The 22,631-nt window shown below is 43.9% G+C and overlaps 1 protein-coding gene across 1 annotated transcript in view; it reads right to left on the reverse strand.

The window, feature by feature from the left end:
- The window catches only part of LOC118358616 (collagen alpha-1(XXIV) chain-like), a 124,857-nt gene that overhangs the window by 95,965 nt on the left and 6,261 nt on the right, over positions 1-22,631 (reverse strand). Inside the window, exons 4-13 of the mRNA XM_052480072.1 lie at positions 14,905-14,958; positions 14,703-14,747; positions 13,902-13,955; positions 13,631-13,684; positions 11,390-11,443; positions 6,184-6,237; positions 5,989-6,042; positions 5,013-5,057; positions 4,778-4,831; positions 1,810-1,854 (exon numbers count right to left, since the gene is read on the reverse strand). Coding sequence (XP_052336032.1) covers positions 1,810-1,854; positions 4,778-4,831; positions 5,013-5,057; positions 5,989-6,042; positions 6,184-6,237; positions 11,390-11,443; positions 13,631-13,684; positions 13,902-13,955; positions 14,703-14,747; positions 14,905-14,958 — 513 coding nt within the window. The remainder of the gene's footprint in view (positions 1-1,809; positions 1,855-4,777; positions 4,832-5,012; positions 5,058-5,988; positions 6,043-6,183; positions 6,238-11,389; positions 11,444-13,630; positions 13,685-13,901; positions 13,956-14,702; positions 14,748-14,904; positions 14,959-22,631) is intronic.

Genomic DNA, 22,631 nt, shown 5'->3' on the forward strand with positions numbered 1-22,631 from the left:
TAAAAACTAGCTGGGCCACAGATGTTTTAAAAACTAGCTGGGCCACAGATGTTTTAAAAACTAGCTGGGCCACAGATGTTTTAAAAACTAGCTGGGCCACAGATGTTTTAAAAACTAGCTGGGCCACAGATGTTTTAAAAACTAGCTGGGCCACAGATGTTTTAAAAACTAGCTGGGCCACAGATGTTTTAAAAACTTAGTTGGGCCACTGATGTTTTAAAAACTAGCTGGGCCACAGATGTTTTAAAAACTAGTTGGGCCACAGATGTTTTAAAAACTAGCTGGGCCACAGATGTTTTAAAAACTAGCTGGGCCACAGATGTTTTAAAAACTAGCTGGGCCACAGATGTTTTAAAAACTAGCTGGGCCACAGATGTTTTAAAAACTAGCTGGGCCACAGATGTTTTAAAAACTAGTTGGGCCACAGATGTTTTAAAAACTTAGCTGGGCCACTGATGTTTTAAAAACTAGCTGGGCCACTGATGTTTTAAAAACTTAGTTGGGCCACAGATGTTTTAAAAACTAGCTGGGCCACAGATGTTTTAAAAACTAGCTGGGCCACAGATGTTTTAAAAACTAGTTGGGCCACTGATGTTTTAAAAACTAGCTGGGCCACAGATGTTTTAAAAACTAGCTGGGCCACTGATGTTTTAAAAACTAGCTGGGCCACAGATGTTTTAAAAACTAGCTGGGCCACTGATGTTTTAAAAACTAGCTGGGCCACTGATGTTTTAAAAACTAGCTGGGCCACTGATGTTTTAAAAACTAGCTGGGCCACTGATGTTTTAAAAACTAGCTGGGCCACTGATGTTTTAAAAACTAGCTGGGCCACAGATGTTTTAAAAACTAGCTGGGCCACAGATGTTTTAAAAACTAGCTGGGCCACAGATGTTTTAAAAACTAGCTGGGCCACAGATGTTTTAAAAACTAGCTGGGCCACAGATGTTTTAAAAACTAGCTGGGCCACTGATGTTTTTTTTCCCCATCAGTGGTGAAGCCATTAAAATACTTGTTATTGATGAATGAAGATTGATTATCATAGATTGATTAAGACACTGGCCAAACATCTGGATAGTCCATTGTTGTTGTTGTTGTTGTTGTAGTGCATTTGTACTGTATACATGTACAGTTTGTGTATGTTGCTAAGGGCAACAACACGATTCCAGTTATGCAGTTAGTTTCCTTGAAGAGACATTTTTACTCCCCAAACAATTGAGTCTCGCACAAACAAAAGAACGCAAGTCCAAAATGAGGTCACTTCCAGAGAACATCACTGACTGGAGCTCCTTATACTCTACAGTGGTGGTCTGTCAATTTCTGGATAGAAACACACTCATTTTAGGCATGGAGAAAATTCCTCTCTAGGACTACATTAACTTTAGGGTCAGAAGGATAACAGCTAGACATCAAAAATACTAATGTAGTTTCCTCAATGCTCCTGCCTCCTACTCCTCTTATTCTCTATTTATCCTCTACCACCCTACCCCTCATCCCCGACCTCTTCCTCCCTGCCTTCTCCTCCTCTACCACCATCACCTCCTTTCCTATCATTTCACTCCTCCATCTCCCTACAAAACCACTTAAGGACCCTTACATCTCCATCACTGCACTCAGACTAACAAAAGCCAACGAAAGCCAACCACTCTACATCAACGTTCTTCCTATACTATGGGGATAGGGAAAAACATCATGAAAACCTTCATGTTCTCGGCAGGAAGTAGTGGCTTAATTACTTATTCCAATTGCTGTACATTAACGAATTCGAAGTGTTTTCATGTGTGCATTGTCAGCTCAAGACACCAGACTCACTTGCGGTCCATTTTTTCCAAGGCCGCCAAGTTCCCCCGTCTCCCCCTGAAAACCAGAACATCAAAACAGAACATTAGTTAGCTAGCCTTCTGTGTGCATTAAAGATCCAGCCGTTGGTTTGCACTTTCACATGATCAACGGCTTGCACAGGGTTAATAAACAAATGATTAAAGCACACGTGGCGACACTCTTGATTTCCTGTGTTTCTGTTTCTGTCACTCCTGTGGGTTTGTCATTATGCTTTTAATGACAGCCCAGGGAGAATTCCTTCTCCGTCTTAATAATGAGGCGCAACACATCGTTTAGACAACCAACCAGCCCCACCTTGAACTAACCCGAGTACCCAACGCAGAGACACTGACTTCCTGCATGGCATTTTGAGGAAAACACTGAAAGGGGAATTCCTACTGATAAACCTCTGCTACATTGTGTCGCAGTGAAGACGACGGCGGCACAAGGCATTGTGCAGGGTACACACCAGGGGAAACCGACTGCTCCTTTCATTGTAGCCCCGGATGTTCAAGGATGATATCAGTACCGCAGGCATTGTTAGTAGAAAACAGGTTTCCCCCATTAACGTGAATGGAAAAATGGCAAACTTCGTGATTATATATATATATATTATTATTATTATTTTTCATCACGGTACCAATAATTGCTTCTGATACACCAGATGTACAGTACAATATGTCCTTGAACTGATTCTCTTAAATCGCACACACAAGAAGTTATAAGGATATTTAGTTGCTAATGGCAACCTGCAATACCCCGGTCAGCCTTCAACTCGATTTACTCAATGAGAGTGGGCAACACTGAGCTAGCCTGCAACGTCACTTCCCGGAGTAGCTCAAACTGTGCATGTCATGTCTTTAAGCAAAGATGGGAAGCCATCTTAACCGGACTTAATCTGGATGGGAATGCACTTTTGAGTCTTCACATAAGAATGAATGGTGTTTAAAGAAGATCAATGGTTTTGAAGATGGGAGAAAACATCAGGAAGGACTCAGACTGAAGATGGGAGGATCCAGTTTAAAGAAAGCTATTATCCCTTGAAGATGGGAGGAGACTTTTAAATCCACTTTTAATCAGTGTAGATGGGAGGAGACAGTTTAAAGAAGGACTTTTAAGCCTTGAAGATGGGAGGAGACAGTTTAAAGAAGGATTTTTAAGCCTTGAAGATGGGAGGAGACAGTTTAAAGAAGGACTTTTAAGCCTTGAAGATGGGAGGAGACAGTTTAAAGAAGGACTTTTAAGCCTTGAAGATGGGAGGAGACAGTTTAAAGAAGGATTTTTAAGCCTTGAAGATGGGAGGAGACAGTTTAAAGAAGGACTTTTAAGCCTTGAAGATGGGAGGAGACAGTTTAAAGAAGGATTTTTAAGCCTTGAATCAATTGAGACAGATTGTGTATGTGTGCCATTTAGAGGGTGAATGGGCAAGACAAAAGACTGGAGTGCCTTTGAATGGGTTATGGTAGTCGGTGCCAAAAGACTGGAGTGCCTTTGAATGGGTTATGGTAGTCGGTGCCAAAAGACTGAAGTGCCTTTGAATGGGGTATGGTAGTCGGTGCCAAAAGACTGGAGTGCCTTTGAATGGGTTATGGTAGTCGGTGCCAAAATGACTGGAGTGCCTTTGACTGGGTTATGGTAGTCGGTGCCAAAATGACTGGAGTTCCTTTGAATGGGGTATGGTAGTCGGTACCAAAAGACTGGAGTGCCTTTGAATGGGTTATGGTAGTCGGTGCCAAATGGTAGTACTGGAGTGCCTTTGACTGGGTTATGGTAGTCGGTGCCAAAAGACTGAAGTGCCTTTGAATGGGTTATGGTAGTCGGTGCCAAAAGACTGAAGTGCCTTTGAATGGGTTATGGTAGTCGGTGCCAAAAGACTGGAGTGCCTTTGAATGGGTTATGGTAGTCGGTGCCAAAAGACTGGAGTGCCTTTGAATGGGGTATGGTAGTCGGTGCCTTTGAATGGGTTATGGTAGTCGGTGCCAGGCACACCGGTTGAGTGTGTTATGACCTGTAACACGGTTTGGTTTGTCACAGTTTGTATGTATGTGTGTATCAAGAATGGTGCACGACCCGAAGGACACCCAGCCAACTTGACACAACTTTGGGAAGCATTGGAGTCAACATGGGCCAGCATCTCTATGGAACGCTATCGACAACTTGTAGAGTCCATACCGCGACGAATTGAGGCTGTTCTGAGGGCAAAATGGGGTGCAACTCAGTATTAGGAAGGTGTTCCTAATGTTTTGTACACTCAGTCTAAACATTTACATTTACATTTAAGTCATTTAGCAGACGCTCTTATCCAGAAGCACTTACAAATTGGTGCATACACCTTATGACAACCAGTGGAACAGCCACTTGCATCTAAATCTTGTTGGGGGAAAAGGGGTGTGAGAAGGATTACTTACCCTTTTGTACCCTAAACAGTCATTGGTACACAACAATTAGCTCTAACGAAGTAACATGAGAAACGAGTCTGGAATTCTACCCTTCGTTTAACTTAAAGAAAAAACGTTGAACCAAGAGATGTCGATTAGATATGGTTATTGCTCACTGTTCTGTAACCATTCTGGAAAGGTAGCTTACGATTAGACACTTAACACGGGTGGAAGGCCAATGGAAAGAGATCGTTAGACAAACACACACTCGATTGTATCAGCAAATGGACTTGATCCACTCACATTACGTTGTCTGGGAGGCTGGTGGTTTGTCTAAACAGACCAATACTGTATGTACCAGAGGAGGCTAATGGCAGGAGCTATAGGAGGACAGACTCATTGTAATGGCTGGAATGGAATTATGGAATGGGTATCAAACGCACCAAAACATATGGCAACCACAAGTTTGACTCCATTACATGTATTCCATTCCAGCCAAAACAATGAGCCCGTCCTCCTATAGCGCATCACACCAGCCTCCTCTGTTATGTACAGTATTCAAGCTGATAGTCACTTCTTACCTTCAGTCCCTCTGGGCCAGGTTCGCCAATGTAGCCTTTCCTTCCAGGTCTACCCTGAGAAAATGAAAACAGATACTGTTGATTACAGGGTACTCGCGCTTGTTTTGAATCACATCTCATCTATATTCCTGTGCGAATACATGTGAAACACCTGGTGAAGGGTGGAGGTTGGGGCCAACAGGAAAACAAGTGGTTTATTTATAGTGTGATAGGATGGCAGGCTGGAGACACTTACAGTGGGGCCAGGACCACCAGGAAGGCCAAGGGGCCCCTCATCCCCCTGAAAACACAGTAAAACTGTTAAACACAGTGCAATACATTGCATACAGCTGGATAAGGAGATGTGGTAATGTCACTTGGCACTGGCAATAACACTGGCTGAATAACAATGGCAATTTCTCGTCCCATCTCATCCCATGTGCACAGATCGAACAATGTTCATGCCACATCCTGTAGGTCATGCAACGGCCTGTGTGTGTGTGTGTGTATGCGTGTGTCTGTGTGCGTACAACCATCAATCGTTGTGTTCCCTCTATCAAAGTCACCTGGATGTTTCTCTCCATGTTCACTACCCAAAGGAGCATTTGATAAATCCAATGTTAAGCATCCCTGATGTCTGTCTCTACTGCGAACCATGCTCTGCTTTGAAGCATTTTCTCAGGTCAGTTTAAGTGAAAGTGAAATTACATCAGTGCCATAGTGGTTGAACTACACAGCATTCTTGCCGGGCTATACAATAATACTCTGTGCCAGCAAAGAGAGGGAGAGAGAGAGAGAGCGCGGGACCTCCCAACTCTGTACCACAGTTGAGTTGGATGCCAAAACTAACACTGTACGTACTGTACACACGGCCAAGAATTCTGTTCTTATTTTCCACCACTGCCTGGAAAACTCCCGGGCTTGGCCTGCCTTGTTTTTATTAGCACCCTGTGATGAATCATGACATCATACAGTACAGTGGAACATGCCCTGGGACCACTCCACACAACCCGAGCCTGGCAGCGCAGCCTGAAACTAGTAACGTTTGCCTCAGTACTGGTGGCAGGTTCAATTGCCGAGTTATGAACAGACTCCATGAACTCGCATCGGTTTCATACTCAAATGCAAAACACGTTATCTTGATTGAACTCATTTTATGCAAATGATCCGGATTGCTACCTGCTTGTTTAGTTGTGTCTGTGCAGTATTTTTTTTAAATCAAAATCTATTACCTCTATTCCTTTTGGCCCTGGTGGTCTCTGCGGCCCTCTGGCACCTTGGAGACCCTGAACCAGAACAGGATATTAGTGAAAACATACACATTAACCCTCATGAGAAAAAAAAAACACACTGAGGATTATGTCTTTTTTGGTGGGATAGAGTTGAGTTGTGAAAACAGTTCATGCCTCTTTTTTTATTGGATTTACCTTGGGTCCAGGGGGGCCATTGGGACCTGGCACACCGATGTCTCCAGGAAAACCCTGAGAAAACAAGACAAGAGTACAAAGAAAGAGTTCAAAAGGAGCCACCTAGTTCTTTGACTGACATCATAAGTCACATGACTGATGTGATCGTGTAAATTTGACGCCGCACCTTTTTTCTAGCACAACACACCTGAACTCCTTCTTTCTAGCACAACACACCTGAACTCCTTCTTTCTAGCACAACACACCTGAACTCCTTCTTTCTAGCACAACACACCTGAACTCCTTCTTTCTAGCACAACACACCTGAACTCCTTCTTTCTAGCACAACACACCTGAACTCCTTCTTTCTAGCACAACACACCTGAACTCCTTCTTTCTAGCACAACATACCTGAACTCCTGAACACACCTACATGTATACAATTACTTTATATTCCATTCTATAACATCATCCTTTCTGTATGTCTGAGTACAGAAAGAGTGTAGGATTTCCACATATTTTATTTTATTTATTTATTTCACCTTTATTTAACCAGGTAGGCTAGCTACTAGCAAGTTCGACATTGGCCAAGATAAAGCAAAGCAGTTCGACACAACAACAGAGTTACACATGGATAAAACACACATACAGTCAATAATACAGTAGAAAAAGTCTATATACAGTGTGTGCAAATGAGGTAGGATAAGGGAGGTAAGGCAATAAATAGGCCATGGTGGCGAAGTACTTACAATATAGCAATTAAACACTGGAATGGTAGATGTGCAGAAGATGAATGTGCAAGTAGAGATACTGGGGTGCAAAGGAGCAAGATCAATAAATAAATACAGTATGGGGATGAGGTAGTTGGATGGGCTTTTTACAGATGGGCTATGTACAGGTGCAGTGATCTGTGAGCTGCTCTGACAGCTGGTGCTTATTAAAGCTAGTGAGGGAGATATGAGTCTCCAGCTTCACATAGCGTGACTACATGCATGTGCATTGCCATTTGTGTCAGGATAAGGGTCATGGGAGAGGGATCCATTTGGATCCACTTACCCTCTCTTATTTTAAATAGACTCCTTAATTTACGGATTCTCAATTATAAGAACAGAGAGCACACAGCCACTTTGTAAGCCACAGTTGGTAACAGTATTAAATACGTATTTATGGAGAGTCAGGGCTTAACTGACTTATCGGAACATGCTGTAAAGGAGGTGATGGATAGTGATGTTGGGTGAAGACTGTCAAACACACCTGCCTCAGTACGGCATGGCTGGCTCAGTTAAAACAGAGGTGGGGGAGGGGGAAAGGGGTAGAGTGGTTGGAGCGGTGGGGGGAGGGAGTAATGGATGGAGACCCATCAGATTTACAGGTGTGGCATTTTAATAGGGTTAAATGGAGTGAACCTTTCTGGACTCTTTGATCTCGACGAGGCAACAAACAGTGAAACACAACGACCCATAAAGTAGAGTTCTAACGTTTCTAGGATGGACAATAAAAAAAGTGAGCCATTGTTGGATTCAGTTTGATAAAAACATGTGTTTCACATGACGTGCACACACCAAGATGGATCTGTTTATTCCCTTTACTGGTGATTTCCTAATCTCCTCTCTGTTAGATATATGCGAGACAGAGTAAATCAAAACCAATGTGACACAGGGAATAAGGAAAGCTTACTTGACCTATTTCTGTAATGGATTTAAGGAGTGCTACAACTGTATTTCTCAGATGGTTCAGTTGGCTTGGCGAGTGTATCCTGTCCTCCCAGGTTGGACTCCGTCCCCCAAGTTCAATACTGTGTCTTATCTGTTGACTTATCTGGGGCGTTCCACGAAATCAGTGCTTTTTTGCTTCCATTTCATATTTTGAGTAGAAATTGTGCACCAATGATGAATTTTAAAAGCCTATATTAAATAGTGTCCATTAATATAGACCACGTGGAGAATTTAATCAATCAGATTTTTTTATATGAAAGAAACTTTCTAAAGTGTAAAATTCATAATTTTGACAAGTCCCTCCATGCACCCTCTGTGACTTCTATAAAGATCTTAAGCAACTTAACCCCAACATTTCTCCAAGTTTTTTCCATCATTGTAAAGCCCTAGTTATTTTGTTGTTTTGACAAAGTCATTTCTGAAGATTATTATTTATTTCATGTGATTAGTGATTCATTTACGTCTGCCAACCCTCTCTGCCATTATTGGGATGAATCTCTCTGGGCCAAGTCAAAAGGGCTCCCGAGTGGTGCAGCAGTCTAAGGCACTGCATCTCAGTGCAAGAGGCCCTGGTTCGTATCCAGGCTGTATCACATCCAGCTGTGATTGGGAATCCCGTAGGGCGGTGCATAATTGGCCCAGCGTCGTCCGGGTTTGGCCGGGGTAGGCCGTCATTGTAAATAATAATTTGTTCTTAACTGACTTGCCTAGTTAAGTAAAGGTAAAAAAAAACATTTGACTATACTTATATAAATGTATGAAAACAAAAATGCGCCCTTTGGTCTTCAGGTTCCTGAGTGGCGCAGCAGTCCAAGGCACAACATTGCAGTGCTGGAGGTGTCACTACAGATCCTGGTTTGATCCTGGGCTGTATCACAACTGCCCGTAATCTGGTTAGGCCGCCATTGTAATTAAGATTTTGTTCTTCACTGACCTGCCTAGTTAAATATAAAATGTAAAGTGTCAATCTGCAGTTGCTACATATATTTTTAGACTCATAAATGAATAATATGTACCCATTGATTATTAAAGAATATAACTTACCTTATAAGATCAATTCAACTGCCGTACCCCATCAGAAACCAAAATATGAACTTGTTTTACTCCAATGTTTTTAAACAAAAAGAAACAAACACTATACAGTTTAAACTATTTTCATTTCATGGACGGTCCTTGCATCCATAGCTCTGTCATTTAATTTGAGAGGGGTTACATTTCTCTAGCCACAATCCCTCAGCTTTTTACCAAAACAGAGCCAGGGAATTAACTTTGTTATTGTTTGAACTGCTGATTGCCTCCTTAAGGTTAGGGTTAGGCATAAGGTTAGCGTGTGCTTAAGGTTAGGATTGTGTTTCAAATGAGATTTAATGACTTTGTGGCTGTGCCAGCTAGTTAATACCCTGCAGCGCTGCCTCCAGTACACGAGCCATTCCAATAAATGCCAACCTGCGTTAAGTGAACTGAACTCTCATTTTAATATGGTGAAACTTTTTCCTTTTCAAATATTTATTTCAAAAAGAAACATTGAACATCTATTCGTCAAATGAAAAAGTTGGTGAGCTGGTTCTACTATTTTTGGCCATTTTCTGGTGTTTTGTGGTGGTCTTTTTTTTTTTTGTGAAGCTTGCATTCAATTGCCACTCCCTGCTGCACATAAGCTTCCATTCCTTTCACGAGGGGATTTAACAGCTGATTTAAGTTGAAATTGTCAAACCTGTTACGGTCAACCCTGTTACTTAATAGGCACTTACCATAGTCATTCTTTTTATTTAACCTCTTGGGATGGGAAATGTAAACAGTAGATGGGTTGTTCCACCAATTCAGTGCCTTTTGAGAAGTATAAAATGTTTGAATTCACCTCATTTTTACATTCAGTCATAAAGAGCACATGTGGGTGGCGTATCGCTGCAGAATACTGTGGTAGCCATCCTTGTTAAGTGTGCCTTGAATTCTAAATAAATCACTAACAGTGTCACCAGCAAAGCACCCCCACACCATCACACCTCCTCCTCCATGCTTCACGGTGGGAACCACACATGCGGAGATCATCTGTTCACCTACTCTGCGTCTCACATTGCCCATGTTTCTTGGCCTAAGCAAGTCTCTTCGTCTTATTGGTGTCCTTTAGTAATGGTTTCTTTGCAGCAATTTGACCGTAAAGGTCTGATTCACGATGTCTCCTCTGAACAGTTGATATTTTGATGTGTCTGTTACTTGAACTTTGTGAAGCATTTATTTGGGCAGAAATTTCCAAGGCTGGTAACTAATGAACTTATCCTCTGCAGCAAAGGTGACTCTGGTTCTTCCTTTCCTGTGGCGGTCCTCATTTCTCTTTGCTTATTTGAGCTGTTCTTGCCATAATATGGACTTGGTCTTTTACCAAAGAGGGCTGTCTTCAGCATACCATCCCTGCCTTGTCACAACACAACTGATTTGCTCAAATGCATTAAGAAGGAAATAAATTTCTCAAATGAACTTTTAACAAGGCACACCTGTTAATTTAAATGCATTCCAGGTGACTACCTCATGAAGCTGGTTGAGATAATGCCAAGAGTGCTCAAAGCTGTCATCAAGGAAAAGGGTGACTACTTTGAAGAATCTCAAATATAAAATATATTTAGATTTGTTGAACACTTTTTTGGTTACTAAATGATTCCGTGTGTGGTTGTTTTCATAGTTTTTATTTCTCCACTATTATTCTACAGTGTAGAAAATAGTAAAAAATAAAGAAAAACCCTTGAATGAGTAGGTGTGTCCAAACCTTTGACTGGTACTGTAGATATCATTAAAAAATCACTCCACTGGACCTGTGCCCGTCGCTTCTACACACTCTTATCTGTGTGTGTGTCGATGTAACTTTCCAACCTGGGAGTAACCATAGTGATAGACGCCAAACAAAGGCAATAACTAGAGTTAATGTGGACCTGTGCCCAAGTTGCTTTTACACACGGTCTAATTAGAGAGTAAAGACACAGAGTGAGACGTAGGGCTGGTGGTGTTTTATGGTGTTTGTGTAGTTATAGTGTTTTATAGTCATGTTTGTGTTTAGACTGGAGGATCAGTGACTTCCATCCTGTCCTGTTGTATTTTTCCAAGTGTATCTGTTTACAACCTGTCCTCTGGACAGAACACAGGGGCCGTTTCTCTGTCCCATCTCTGCTGTCTCATCTCTGCCACCAATTTCCCTCTGGGACACTAAAGTTGAAACTGGAACTTGAAACAATCTCATCTCTGACAGGTAATAGGACAGGTGCACGATAAGGTCCCAGCAGAGCAAGAATTTGAACTTGACTAAAACAACACTGTGTAGGAACAGACATTTATATCAGGATGATATGTTTTTTATGATTGGTTCAGTTTGCTTGGTTTGCTTGTTTTACCATTTATAGCACTTTATGAAAGACGTTTATGATAGAATACTGAGCACTATCAGTAGCTCAATTAGCATGCTACTGTAATATCACACATCTAACAGAGTGCGGCTTTAATGATATCAGTGTTTGTTGTCTTACCTCAGGTCCTGGTGGGCCGGGAGGTCCCTGCGGTCCGATGTCACCCATCTTACCCTGTCAAACAGAGAGACGTGAAAACATGAACACAAATACTGGAAACATAAAAAAAAAAAAAAAAAATGTTTTTACCTTTACTTAACGAATGCCAAGCATCATTCTCTCTTCTTCTCTTTCACTCTCACACACAGACACCCACACATGCATAACGTATATTTTGAACAAAAACAACATGAGGCATATAAAAGCGTGGCACTCAAATCTCAGTTTCTCTGTAGTAAGTCTTCGCCATCACTCTATTTGACAGTTGCCAATGTTTCTGAGAAGGAAGGCACGGTGTGTATTGTTTTGTCAAATGTTAATATGGTCTTTCTGTGACGCCACAGTGACCAATGGTGTGTGATTGCGGCCCGCAATTCTGGATCCTGGATCTGCAGTAACGCCCATTCCCCTCGAGCATCCGATTGGTTCCTGCATGTGGCCTGTGTTTATGTGCCACTTTTGATATTCTGCGGTTAAAATGTGGGTCAAAAGGGAAATTCAAGTATTATCAGAGGTTTTGTTTGGTGTTTATTGTTTTGTCAAAACAAGTCTTCATATGGTCTTGCTGTGATGCCACAGAGGCTGACTGACTGGCGTCTACAGCCCAGGTGGATATGCCAGGTGGATATGCCAGGTGGATATGCCAGGTGGATATGCCAGGTGGATATGCCAGGTGGATATGCCAGGTGGATATGCCAGGTGGATATGCCAGGTGGATATGCCAGGTGGATATGCCAGGAGGATATGCCAGGAGGATATGCCAGGTGGATATGCCAGGTGGATATGCCAGGAGGATATGCCAGGTGGATATGCCAGGTGGATATGCCAGGTGGATATGCCAGGTGGATATGCCAGGAGGATATGCCAGGAGGATATGCCAGGTGGATATGCCAGGAGGATATGCCAGGTGGATATGCCAGGAGGATATGCCAGGTGGATATGCCAGGAGGATATGCCAGGTGGATATGCCAGGAGGATATGCCAGGAGGATATGCCAGGAGGATATGCCAGGTGGATATGCCAGGAGGATATGCCAGGTGGATATGCCAGGAGGATATGCCAGGTGGATATGCCAGGTGGATATGCCAGGTGGATATGCCAGGAGGATATGCCAGGGAGATGCCAGGTGGATATGCCAGGAGGATATGCCAGGTGGATATGCCAGGTGGATATGCCAGGTGGATATGCCAGGTGGATATGCCAGGTGGATATGCCAGGAGGATATGCCAGGTGGATATGCCAGGTGGATATGCCAGGTGGATATGCCAGGTGGATATGCCAGGTGGATATGCCAGGTGGATATGCCAGGTGGATATGCCAGGTGGATATGCCAGGAGGATATGCCAGGTGGATATGCCAGGTGGATATGCCAGGTGGATATGCCAGGTGGATATGCCAGGTGGATATGCCAGGTGGATATGCCAGGTGGATATGCCAGGTGGATATGCCAGGTGGATATGCCAGGAGGATATGCCAGGAGGATATGCCACGGAGGGCAAACACCTGCTCAGGCAGATGTGAAGCACGTAACAGGACAGCTTCAGCTTTAAAATATGGGAGTGTCTTTGCGGTGTATTCACTTAATACTAAGCCAAACTGGGCAGGTTTTAGCTTTCTATGTTAAAAATACTAATTCAGTGTAAAACATACAACCTTATGCCAGGACTATAGAACATACTCCCTTGTTGCCTGTCATCGACTCATGCAGGACCCAACAGATGGTCTAAATATGTTGCGTGAATTTGTCATCATCGTTTTCAGGCAGAGAGTTTAAAGTTTCAGACAGTTATTTAAAAAAATATATATATATATTTTACCTTTATTTAACTAGGCAAGTCAGTTAAGAACAAATTCTTATTTTCAATGACAGCCTAGGAACAGTGGCAGAACGACAGATTTGTACCTTGTCAGCGCAGGGATTTGAACTTGCAACCTTTCGGTTACTAGTCCAACTCTCTAACCACTAGCTACCCTGCCGTCCCAGTTATATGGTCTGTTTGTAACAGAGAAGTGAAAGTCTCTAAAAAGGTACAGGGTGTTTACTGGGGTCGTTACATTAATTAAGTGACGCGCACACACACACACACACACACACACACACACACACACACACACACACACACACACACACACACACACACACACACACACACACACACACACACACACACACACACACACACACACACACACACAACGTACAGGTGGGCCTGTTTTCCCAAGGAGTCCAGGAGGTCCAGGTAAGCCAGCAGCACCCTGGGGGCACAAACAAACACACAACACTTGTTTATGCTCCTATTCCCTCCATCACTCATTATCTGACTCCCTCTCTTTTACTATTTTTGTTCTATGTGTGTGTGTGTGTGTGTGTGTGTGTGTGTGTGTGTGTGTGTGTGTGTGTGTGTGTGTGTGTGGCAAGGGACCCAGCATAGTTTAAAATCAATAAACATATTCAGACGAATGGGAAACCTACCTTGTCACCTTGGTAACCAATCTTTCCTGGTTCCCCCCTTAGTCCAGGTTTGCCCTGAATGTTACAGCATCACACAGAGATATAATACAAAACAACTTGCTCCTCGGAGAACAGTGTTAACAGCACAGGGAGGGACACACTGCTTCCCCATCCATGTTCAGGTGTCTATCTAACCCATCCGATAGGAGATACATCCTACCAAAGTCAAGCAGCAATCAAGATCAAGAGTTTTCTAATGATTATACAGTTCATCAATAAAGGGGGATACAATCATAGTCAGGGGTACAACAGACCCAGAAAGGGGGAAGACATTTAAAAAAACGCATCTCTATTTCTCAAGTTTATACTGTTCCCGAGATGTACACTCTTAGAAACCATGGTTCGCAATGGGTTATTCGGCTGTCTCCATAGGATAACGTTTTGCCTCTAGGTAGAACCCTTTTGCGTTTCATCTTGAACTCTCTGTGGAAAGGGTTCTACATGTAACCCAAAAGGGTTCTACCTGGAACCAAAAGGGTTCTACATGTAACCCAAAAGGGTTCTACCTGGAACCAAAAGGGTTCTACATGTAACCCGAAAGGGTTCTACCTGGAACCAAAATGTTTGTCTTAAAGGTTTCTCCGATGGGGACAGCCGAATAACTCTCTTAGGCTCTAGGTTCTGAACTGCATATCAAATCCTCATTCCTCTCTTCTGTTGCTCCCATCCCGTTCCCTTCACTATGTACTTGAATGTAAAACACACTCTCCTCATCCACACACTGGGATAGATCATTGACAATAATATCAATATTTAGATCACCTTATCACCTTTCAATCCAGGCAGCCCCGCCTTTCCAGCCAGGCCCTAATAGAGAAAGAAGGAACAGGAGAGGGAGTCCTCAGTGGCAGCCATTTTGAAAAAGAGAACAGAGGACGATACAGAGACCGATAGACGCAGATGCAGAGAGACTGACTGGAAAACGGAAGAGAACGGAAAACGAGAGGAGAGGGTGGGTAGTTACCATAGTTCCCACTATGCCAGTCAGTCCTCGCTGTCCCTCAGGTCCTTGGTCTCCCTGTGGAGAGAAGGGGGAGTAGGGTAAGATACAGCACGCATGTGCGCAGCACACACTTCATCAAGTATACAGTATGTATTATACTGGCTCAGATTTACGTCGCAAGACAATGAAGGACATGTTCCACAGGAAACATCCAATACATCCGTTTCCCACTCGCAGCCCATTATTTTGGGCCTAAACACTACATTCCTGTGAGTCAATGCCTATTATTATGACCAAGCTGTGCCAGTGCTGACAATAAAGGGTCAGTTCGGAGTTTGGGCCGTCCACACGAGCGGACACATGACTGGAACATAGCGGACGCACAACTGCAACATCACATCTAACCAGCTGTGACATGGACAGGGTAGGAGTGACCAGACACTGTGCTGCTGGAAACGGGTCTGAATGATCGTTCTAATCATTGTAATTACACGGACCGAGGGTGTGGGACCGAAGGCCAGCTCTGTAAGTGATTCTATGCGTTCCAGGCCTACTGGCCTACCAGTGTGGCTCGGTTTCCCAATGCTGTGCTTTGAGGGGATTGTCATCAGATCTGGAGAGAAATGCAGCTCCAGCAAACCCAGCAGGGACTGATAAAGTACACGCACATACACACAGGAATGCACACGCGCACACACACAGATACGGCTCCTCTTCATCAGAGCCAGCCTGTACACTTGGACAGATACCTTTGCTTCCTCCTACTTTTAGCCGCTGTCACAGAAACCAGTAAGGCTTCTTCACGTTCTAAAACGTGAGAAGTACCGTTGTAAATTATGATTCACGAGGACTTCAGAGAACAGGTACTATAAGAGCAGCTGAGGATTAATAAGTGAAAGCAGTTGTAAAACACGCGAGTGGTTTGGTAAATAATCAGTTGTATTAGGGGCCTGAAGACTTTAGTAGAAGAGGTAAGAGCAGCTGAGGGTTAATAACCGAAAGCAGTTGTCCTTTGTTCTAATTTTACATTCATTTAACTAGGCAAGTCAGTTAAGAACAAATTCTTATTTACAATGACAGGCTACCCCGGCCAATGCTGGGCCCATTTGCGAGCCGCCCTATGGGACTCCCAATCACAGCCAGATGGGATGCAGCCTGGATTTGAACCAGGTACTGCAAAGCCCCTAATGCAGGGGTGAAATCAGTCCGGGCCTCAACTTGCTGTCGAGAGTTAAAATAATAGAATGCACAAGGTGCAATTTCGGAATTCCGTAGTGCATCAGCAGTCACTCAATTAGCCCATGTCAGCAAACATTTGAAAGTTTGTTAAGGTAGTCAAGCGGCCAGTTATCTAAACTTGTAGTAAGCATGGTTGAATTACCGACCGGGGTGGGGCCCATTGATCATCAGTTATCATATTAAAAACGGCAAACATTGACCTCCACTCTATGGCAAAATTTGTATAATTGCATGAAATTAGTTATAAAATCGCAAAATCTTCTCTTCGCCCCATGGAAAGATGTGTTGAATCGGGGCTATGGATGTGGGTACGCAGACCCACGAGGCACTGCGGCCCCTCATGATGAGTTCCGTTGTTTTGTGAGGCTGCCTTGGCAACGGTTGAGGAAACTCCATCCGGCGAGGAACCGGCGCCCCTCAAAGAGCTTAATGCGATGTCATTAAGGACATGTGGCTTAAAAGCAGAGGTCCATCTGGTCTCAGTATGACTTTGTGTTTGATGCTCAACCTCCCTGGCTAATGGCACGGCGGGATGAAGAGAAAAACGCACGCACTTCATAAAGAATGCTTTCAACTGAGGGCATATGAAAGTTACGGGCTGAAAACAGACAATTGGCGTAAGGCGATACCCCACCACTCTCCTCTCAGGGCCAACCAATTGATCCAGCGAATCAAACTTCAATATCCCACACACAGCTACAATACGAGGGAACGACAGATAAGATGGACACCACCTGCTGCCTGCGGGAGGGTTTTAATCTCCCCCTCTCTTCCACTCTCTCTTTCTCCCTCCCTGCCCTCTATAGCTCTCCCCCCACCCTCTCCCTCCCCACATGAGAAACCAATGATTAGAGAAACGTCAGGAAAACCACATTGGTGAATTCCTGTATTCCTTTACAACAATCGAACACAACGCCACAGTAACAGATGATCATATATGGAATGTGTACCATTAAATGACATGTGTGCGTGTTGGCCCCTATTAGTGTGTACATTTAAGAGTTTATTACACTTTGGCTCTGAATGCAAAGCTTCACACACCACTCTCTCTCTCTCTCTTTTTTCCTGGAGAGAAATGTCAATGGAAGAAAGGGTAAAAACCCTTTTTCCTATTTTGGTTTTATATGTGTGGTTTAAAATAGACAGATTGGCTTTGCGTCAAACATACAGCACAAGCTCAATCAGAGATTCCCATTCCACCATCATTTGGGAAGGGAACTCAGGCATTCACATATACAGTATGTAAACAGGGTGATGAGCATCGGTGCAGAAAGCCATTCAACCACAGTACTGGTTGCGTTCTGAGGTTTTGTTTAATGACAAGACACACGAAACCCAACCACGCAGAAATAACAATGATGGATAGGACCAACCACACAATGACAACCCAGTCTGTCAGTCAAAATGGCATACGCCAAGCAGATCTGATCCATCATGGCTGTGGGAACATGCTACCGGAGGCTCACTACTAGGATCTAACAAGCAGATCTGATCCATCATGGCTGTGGGAACATGCTACAGGAGGCTACATGCTACAGGATCTAACAAGCAGATCTGATCCATCATGGCTGTGGGAACATGCTACAGGAGGCTACATGCTACAGGATCTAACAAGCAGATCTGATCCATCATGGCTGTGGGAACATGCTACAGGAGGCTCACTACTAGGATCTAACAAGCAGATCTGATCCATCATGGCTGTGGGAACATGCTACAGGAGGCTACATGCTACAGGATCTAACAAGCAGATCTGATCCATCATGGCTGTGGGAACATGCTACAGGAGGCTCACTACTAGGATCTAACAAGCAGATCTGATCCATCATGGCTGTGGGAACATGCTACAGGAGGCTACATGCTACAGGATCTAACAAGCAGATCTGATCCATCATGGCTGTGGGAACATGCTACAGGAGGCTCACTACTAGGATCTAACAAGCAGATCTGATCCATCATGGCTGTGGGAACATGCTACAGGAGGCTACATGCTACAGGATCTAACAAGCAGATCTGATCCATCATGGCTGTGGGAACATGCTACAGGAGGCTCACTAGGAGATCTGATCCATCGTGGCTGTGGGAACATGCTACAGGATCTAACAAGCAGATCTGATCCATCATGGCTGTGGGAACATGCTACAGGAGGCTACATGCTACAGGATCTAACAAGCAGATCTGATCCATCATGGCTGTGGGAACATGCTACAGGAGGCTCACTACTAGGATCTAACAAGCAGATCTGATCGATCATGGCTGTGGGAACATGCTACAGGAGGCTACATGCTACAGGATCTAACAAGCAGATCTGATCCATCATGGCTGTGGGAACATGCTACAGGAGGCTACATGCTACAGGATCTAACAAGCAGATCTGATCCATCATGGCTGTGGGAACATGCTACAGGAGGCTCACTACTAGGATCTAACAAGCAGATCTGATCCATCATGGCTGTGGGAACATGCTACAGGAGGCTACATGCTACAGGATCTAACAAGCAGATCTGATCCATCATGGCTGTGGGAACATGCTACAGGAGGCTAACTACTAGGATCTAACAAGCAGATCTGATCCATCGTGGCTGTGGGAACATGCTACAGGATCTAACAAGCAGATCTGATCCATCATGGCTGTGGGAACATGCTACAGGAGGCTACATGCTACAGGATCTAACAAGCAGATCTGATCCATCATGGCTGTGGGAACATGCTACAGGAGGCTACATGCTACAGGATCTAACAAGCAGATCTGATCCATCATGGCTGTGGGAACATGCTACAGGAGGCTAGGAGGATCTAACAAGCAGATCTGATCCATCATGGCTGTGGGAACATGCTACAAGGCTACATGCACAGGATCTAACAAGCAGATCTGATCCATCATGGCTGTGGGAACATACTACAGGAGGCTACATGCTACAGGATCTAACAAGCAGATCTGATCCATCATGGCTGTGGGAACATGCTACAGGAGGCTACATGCTACAGGATCTAACAAGCAGATCTGATCCATCATGGCTGTGGGAACATGCTACAGGAGGCTACATGCTACAGGATCTAACAGCATCGAGGGTCACGACCACGGCGCTGTTTAAAACGAAACTCTCCAGAATTAGGTCACGATGCTTCAAGGAAAAAGTCAAGGGAGAAAAATGAAGAAACAAGAGGAGTTTTGGAGGACAGACGGAGAGGATTAAGGAATAGTGGTGGAGAGGGCCTGCATGTCTGTCTCCTGCATAAGGACGGCATGGGTGATAGTGTGGGCTAGAGAGTTAGATGTGGATCAATCAGCAGAGGAGATGCCACCAATTTGTCTGAAATGTGAATTTGAAAGACTTCTTCACGGGGCAGAGTGACATGAGGAATCAGTCGCCACACTAGTTGATTGTGACACTGTGATTCTAATTCCAGCATGATGGAAGTGTCCCGGGTTCGTAGAGTTGGGATGGGTTGAATGGGGATCTGCTGTGGGACCGCCTCTCCTCTGGGGCGAAATGTCTGACATGACAGAGCCCTGTATACTGTAGGCAGCCATTAATGTAGGCCCACTACGGTCTCACTTTAAACAAACCACTACTTCTAAAGACTTGACAAAGCATTCGCAAAGTCTTTGTAAACAGCACATAGATGCTTTTCAGATAGGGAGACATCGTGGACGCAGAGCTGCTGTTCAAAATGATCACGTTTGAGTAATATTTCATGTAAAGTACCTGCACTTACAATAACGTTGTACTGAATTGAAAATACATTAGTGACTGTAAAACATAACATGGCCTATAAATATGTCAGTATGTATCTACATGAACGGAGTTGCTTTGCCAGCCAGCCATTCAGTTGAACAAATCGAGTCCCTTCCTGGATTATACACTACACTTAATTACTTCATCCTAAATGACTTTACATGAACTATTTCTCAAAGATGATCACTCATCAACAGGTTTTGTCATAGACATACAGTACACCGGGAATAGAAAATGCAAGAGAATATGTGTGATGTTGAATAGCAATAAGAGCAGGATGATCTATATCCTACAAGTTTTGCCTCAACTTTTTTGTCACGGCTGGAATAGAGCTGGCTGTGGGTTTTCCCTGGTAGGCCTAACTTCCAGTAGCCTGACCTGACCATGTCCATGCTACGTCCTGTCCAGAGAACAGCTTGATTTGTAGGGATGGGTCAGAGCCCTCCATCTGAGTCAGATCAAATTCCCGGGGTACGTAAGTCATGCTGCCTGGGTGCCATCTTGTAACAGTAGTTCAGGCAAGTCAGACTCTGTGTGGATCTTGGCGTGGCAGTTGAGTTACGGTTGAGTTAAGGTGTAGCGGTTGAGTTATGGCTGGATGCCTTGGCAACGGTTGAGGAATCTCCATCCCTCTGAGCGCCGCTCGTGGTGACCCCGTAAATCTGTCTGATGGAGAGAGAGGGTTCCCAACCTCCCATGCTCCGGCCAACACAGCTTTCCCGGGGAGGCCAGGGTCAGGTACCAAACCTCACTTCACCTCAGCAGCCCCGTGGGGAGGAATGGGTTATGGAGGTCATGGGGGTATGAGGGATAGGGTACGGGCTAGGTCATGGGTGGAGGTAATACAGTATCTATCATTACGGTGCAACACTATATGGCCTGGATGGACACTGACATGTTTTGATGACTTAAAATGGCATGGGAGTAGGTATGAGTTTAGAGAAGAGCTGCTATGGATTTCTTTCACTCATCCCACTCTCTCTCCCTCTCAGGAGACAACACTAGGATAGGCTCTCTAACCCCCCCTCTCCATCTCTCTCTTTATCTCTCTCTCTCTCTCTCCAGCTTTAAATAATGTGCAGCTTATAGCAGGCCTGGGTATCTCCAGTCATCTGTGGCCTGATTGGTGTTACACTTTATCCCCAGCCCCAGCCAACACAGCTGACTCCAATAATCAACTAATCCTGATCTTCAGTTAAGAATGCAGTTAGTTTAAATCAGGTGTGTTTGCTAGGGATCGGCGAAAAGTGTGACACCAATCAGGCCCCCGGGGACTGAAATTGCCCAGGCCTGTAATGGCTTGGTAAGCCCTCATAATAAAGCCTTCATAAATACTACATAAATGTGTTACAAATCATCTATAACCGTATGTCATGCTTTAAAGGGTTCATAAAAGTGTGACATAACCACCAATGTCAAATGTGACATAACCCACCACGTCAAATATGACATAATTCTGTGCTTTATAAAGGGTGACATAAGCACCGTTTAATAAAGGCCTTATAAATCTTATTAAATTGAGGCTTCACAAAGCATTTATAACCCTGTCATGCATCTTGGTAGAGCATTACAACCCCAGGATATTGGGTTCGATTCCCAGGACCACCCATAGGTAAAAAATGTATTCACAAATGACTGTACTGTAAGTCGCTTTGGATAAAATGTCTGCAAAATGTTATAAATGATATTATATTTTACTAAAACATTTATTGGACGGCCCAACCTCTTGGGTGAATAGTCAGTATTGGACCTGACCTCAACTTACCCCAGAATGATGTGATGCGGGATGACACACTAAAGTACCAAAAAATGTTGGTAGGACCATTTCAAATCTGTTACATTTTATTGCCTACCCCCCCAAATTCTGTTTTCTTGGTTTTGTTTTCCAGGTTTTGGATTACCCCAGATTCTTTACAGTATTTTAAATAGTGTTCACAGTAATGCTTAAACCACATCAAGTGATGTCTTTTGAGGTCTGGGAAAAATCTAAGAACATTTGTGCGTGTAGTTGCCATTTAATTCAGTGAGAATGCCCATGTACTGTTGTTTGGTTAGCAGGTTTTCTGTAGTAAGCGCACATGTGATGTGATTCAGCCACCAATGGAATGGGTGGACTAAAAGGTCAGCAAAACTCTGTATTATTCAGAGCCCCTTGAAATGACACCATATATACATTCTACAGACCCTACAGTATTCCCTGCTGTACTTTTACTGTGGCACCGAGAATAGTTCTTGCTCTAAGACAATGTGTATTCCATACAGTTGAAGTCGGGAGTTTACCACCACTGCACAAATGTCTTGTTAACAAACGATAGTTTTGGCAAGTCGGTTAGGACATCTAGTTTGTGCAAGACACAAGTCATTTCTTGTGTTCTGTCTCCTAGAGATGAACGTACTTGGTGCGAAATGTGCAAATCAATCCCAGAACAACAGCAAAGGACCTTGAGGAGATGCTGGAGGATACAGGTACAAACGTATCTATATCCACAGTAAAACGAGTCCTATAATCGACATAACCTGAAAGGCCGCTCAGCAAGGAAGAAGCCACTGCTCCAAAACTGCCATAAATAAAGCCAGTCTACGGTTTGCAATTGCACATGGGGACAAAGATCGTACTTTTCGGAGAAATGTCCTCTGAAACAAAAATAGAACTTTTTGGCCATATTGACGATCGTTATGTTAGGATGAAAAAGGGGGATGCTTGCAAGCAGAAGAACACCATCCCAACCGTGAAGCACGGGGTTGGAAGCATCATGTTGTGGAGGTGCTTTA

Source organism: Oncorhynchus keta, chromosome 26 (genome assembly GCF_023373465.1).
Source record: "Oncorhynchus keta strain PuntledgeMale-10-30-2019 chromosome 26, Oket_V2, whole genome shotgun sequence".
Taxonomy (NCBI): domain Eukaryota; kingdom Metazoa; phylum Chordata; class Actinopteri; order Salmoniformes; family Salmonidae; genus Oncorhynchus; species Oncorhynchus keta.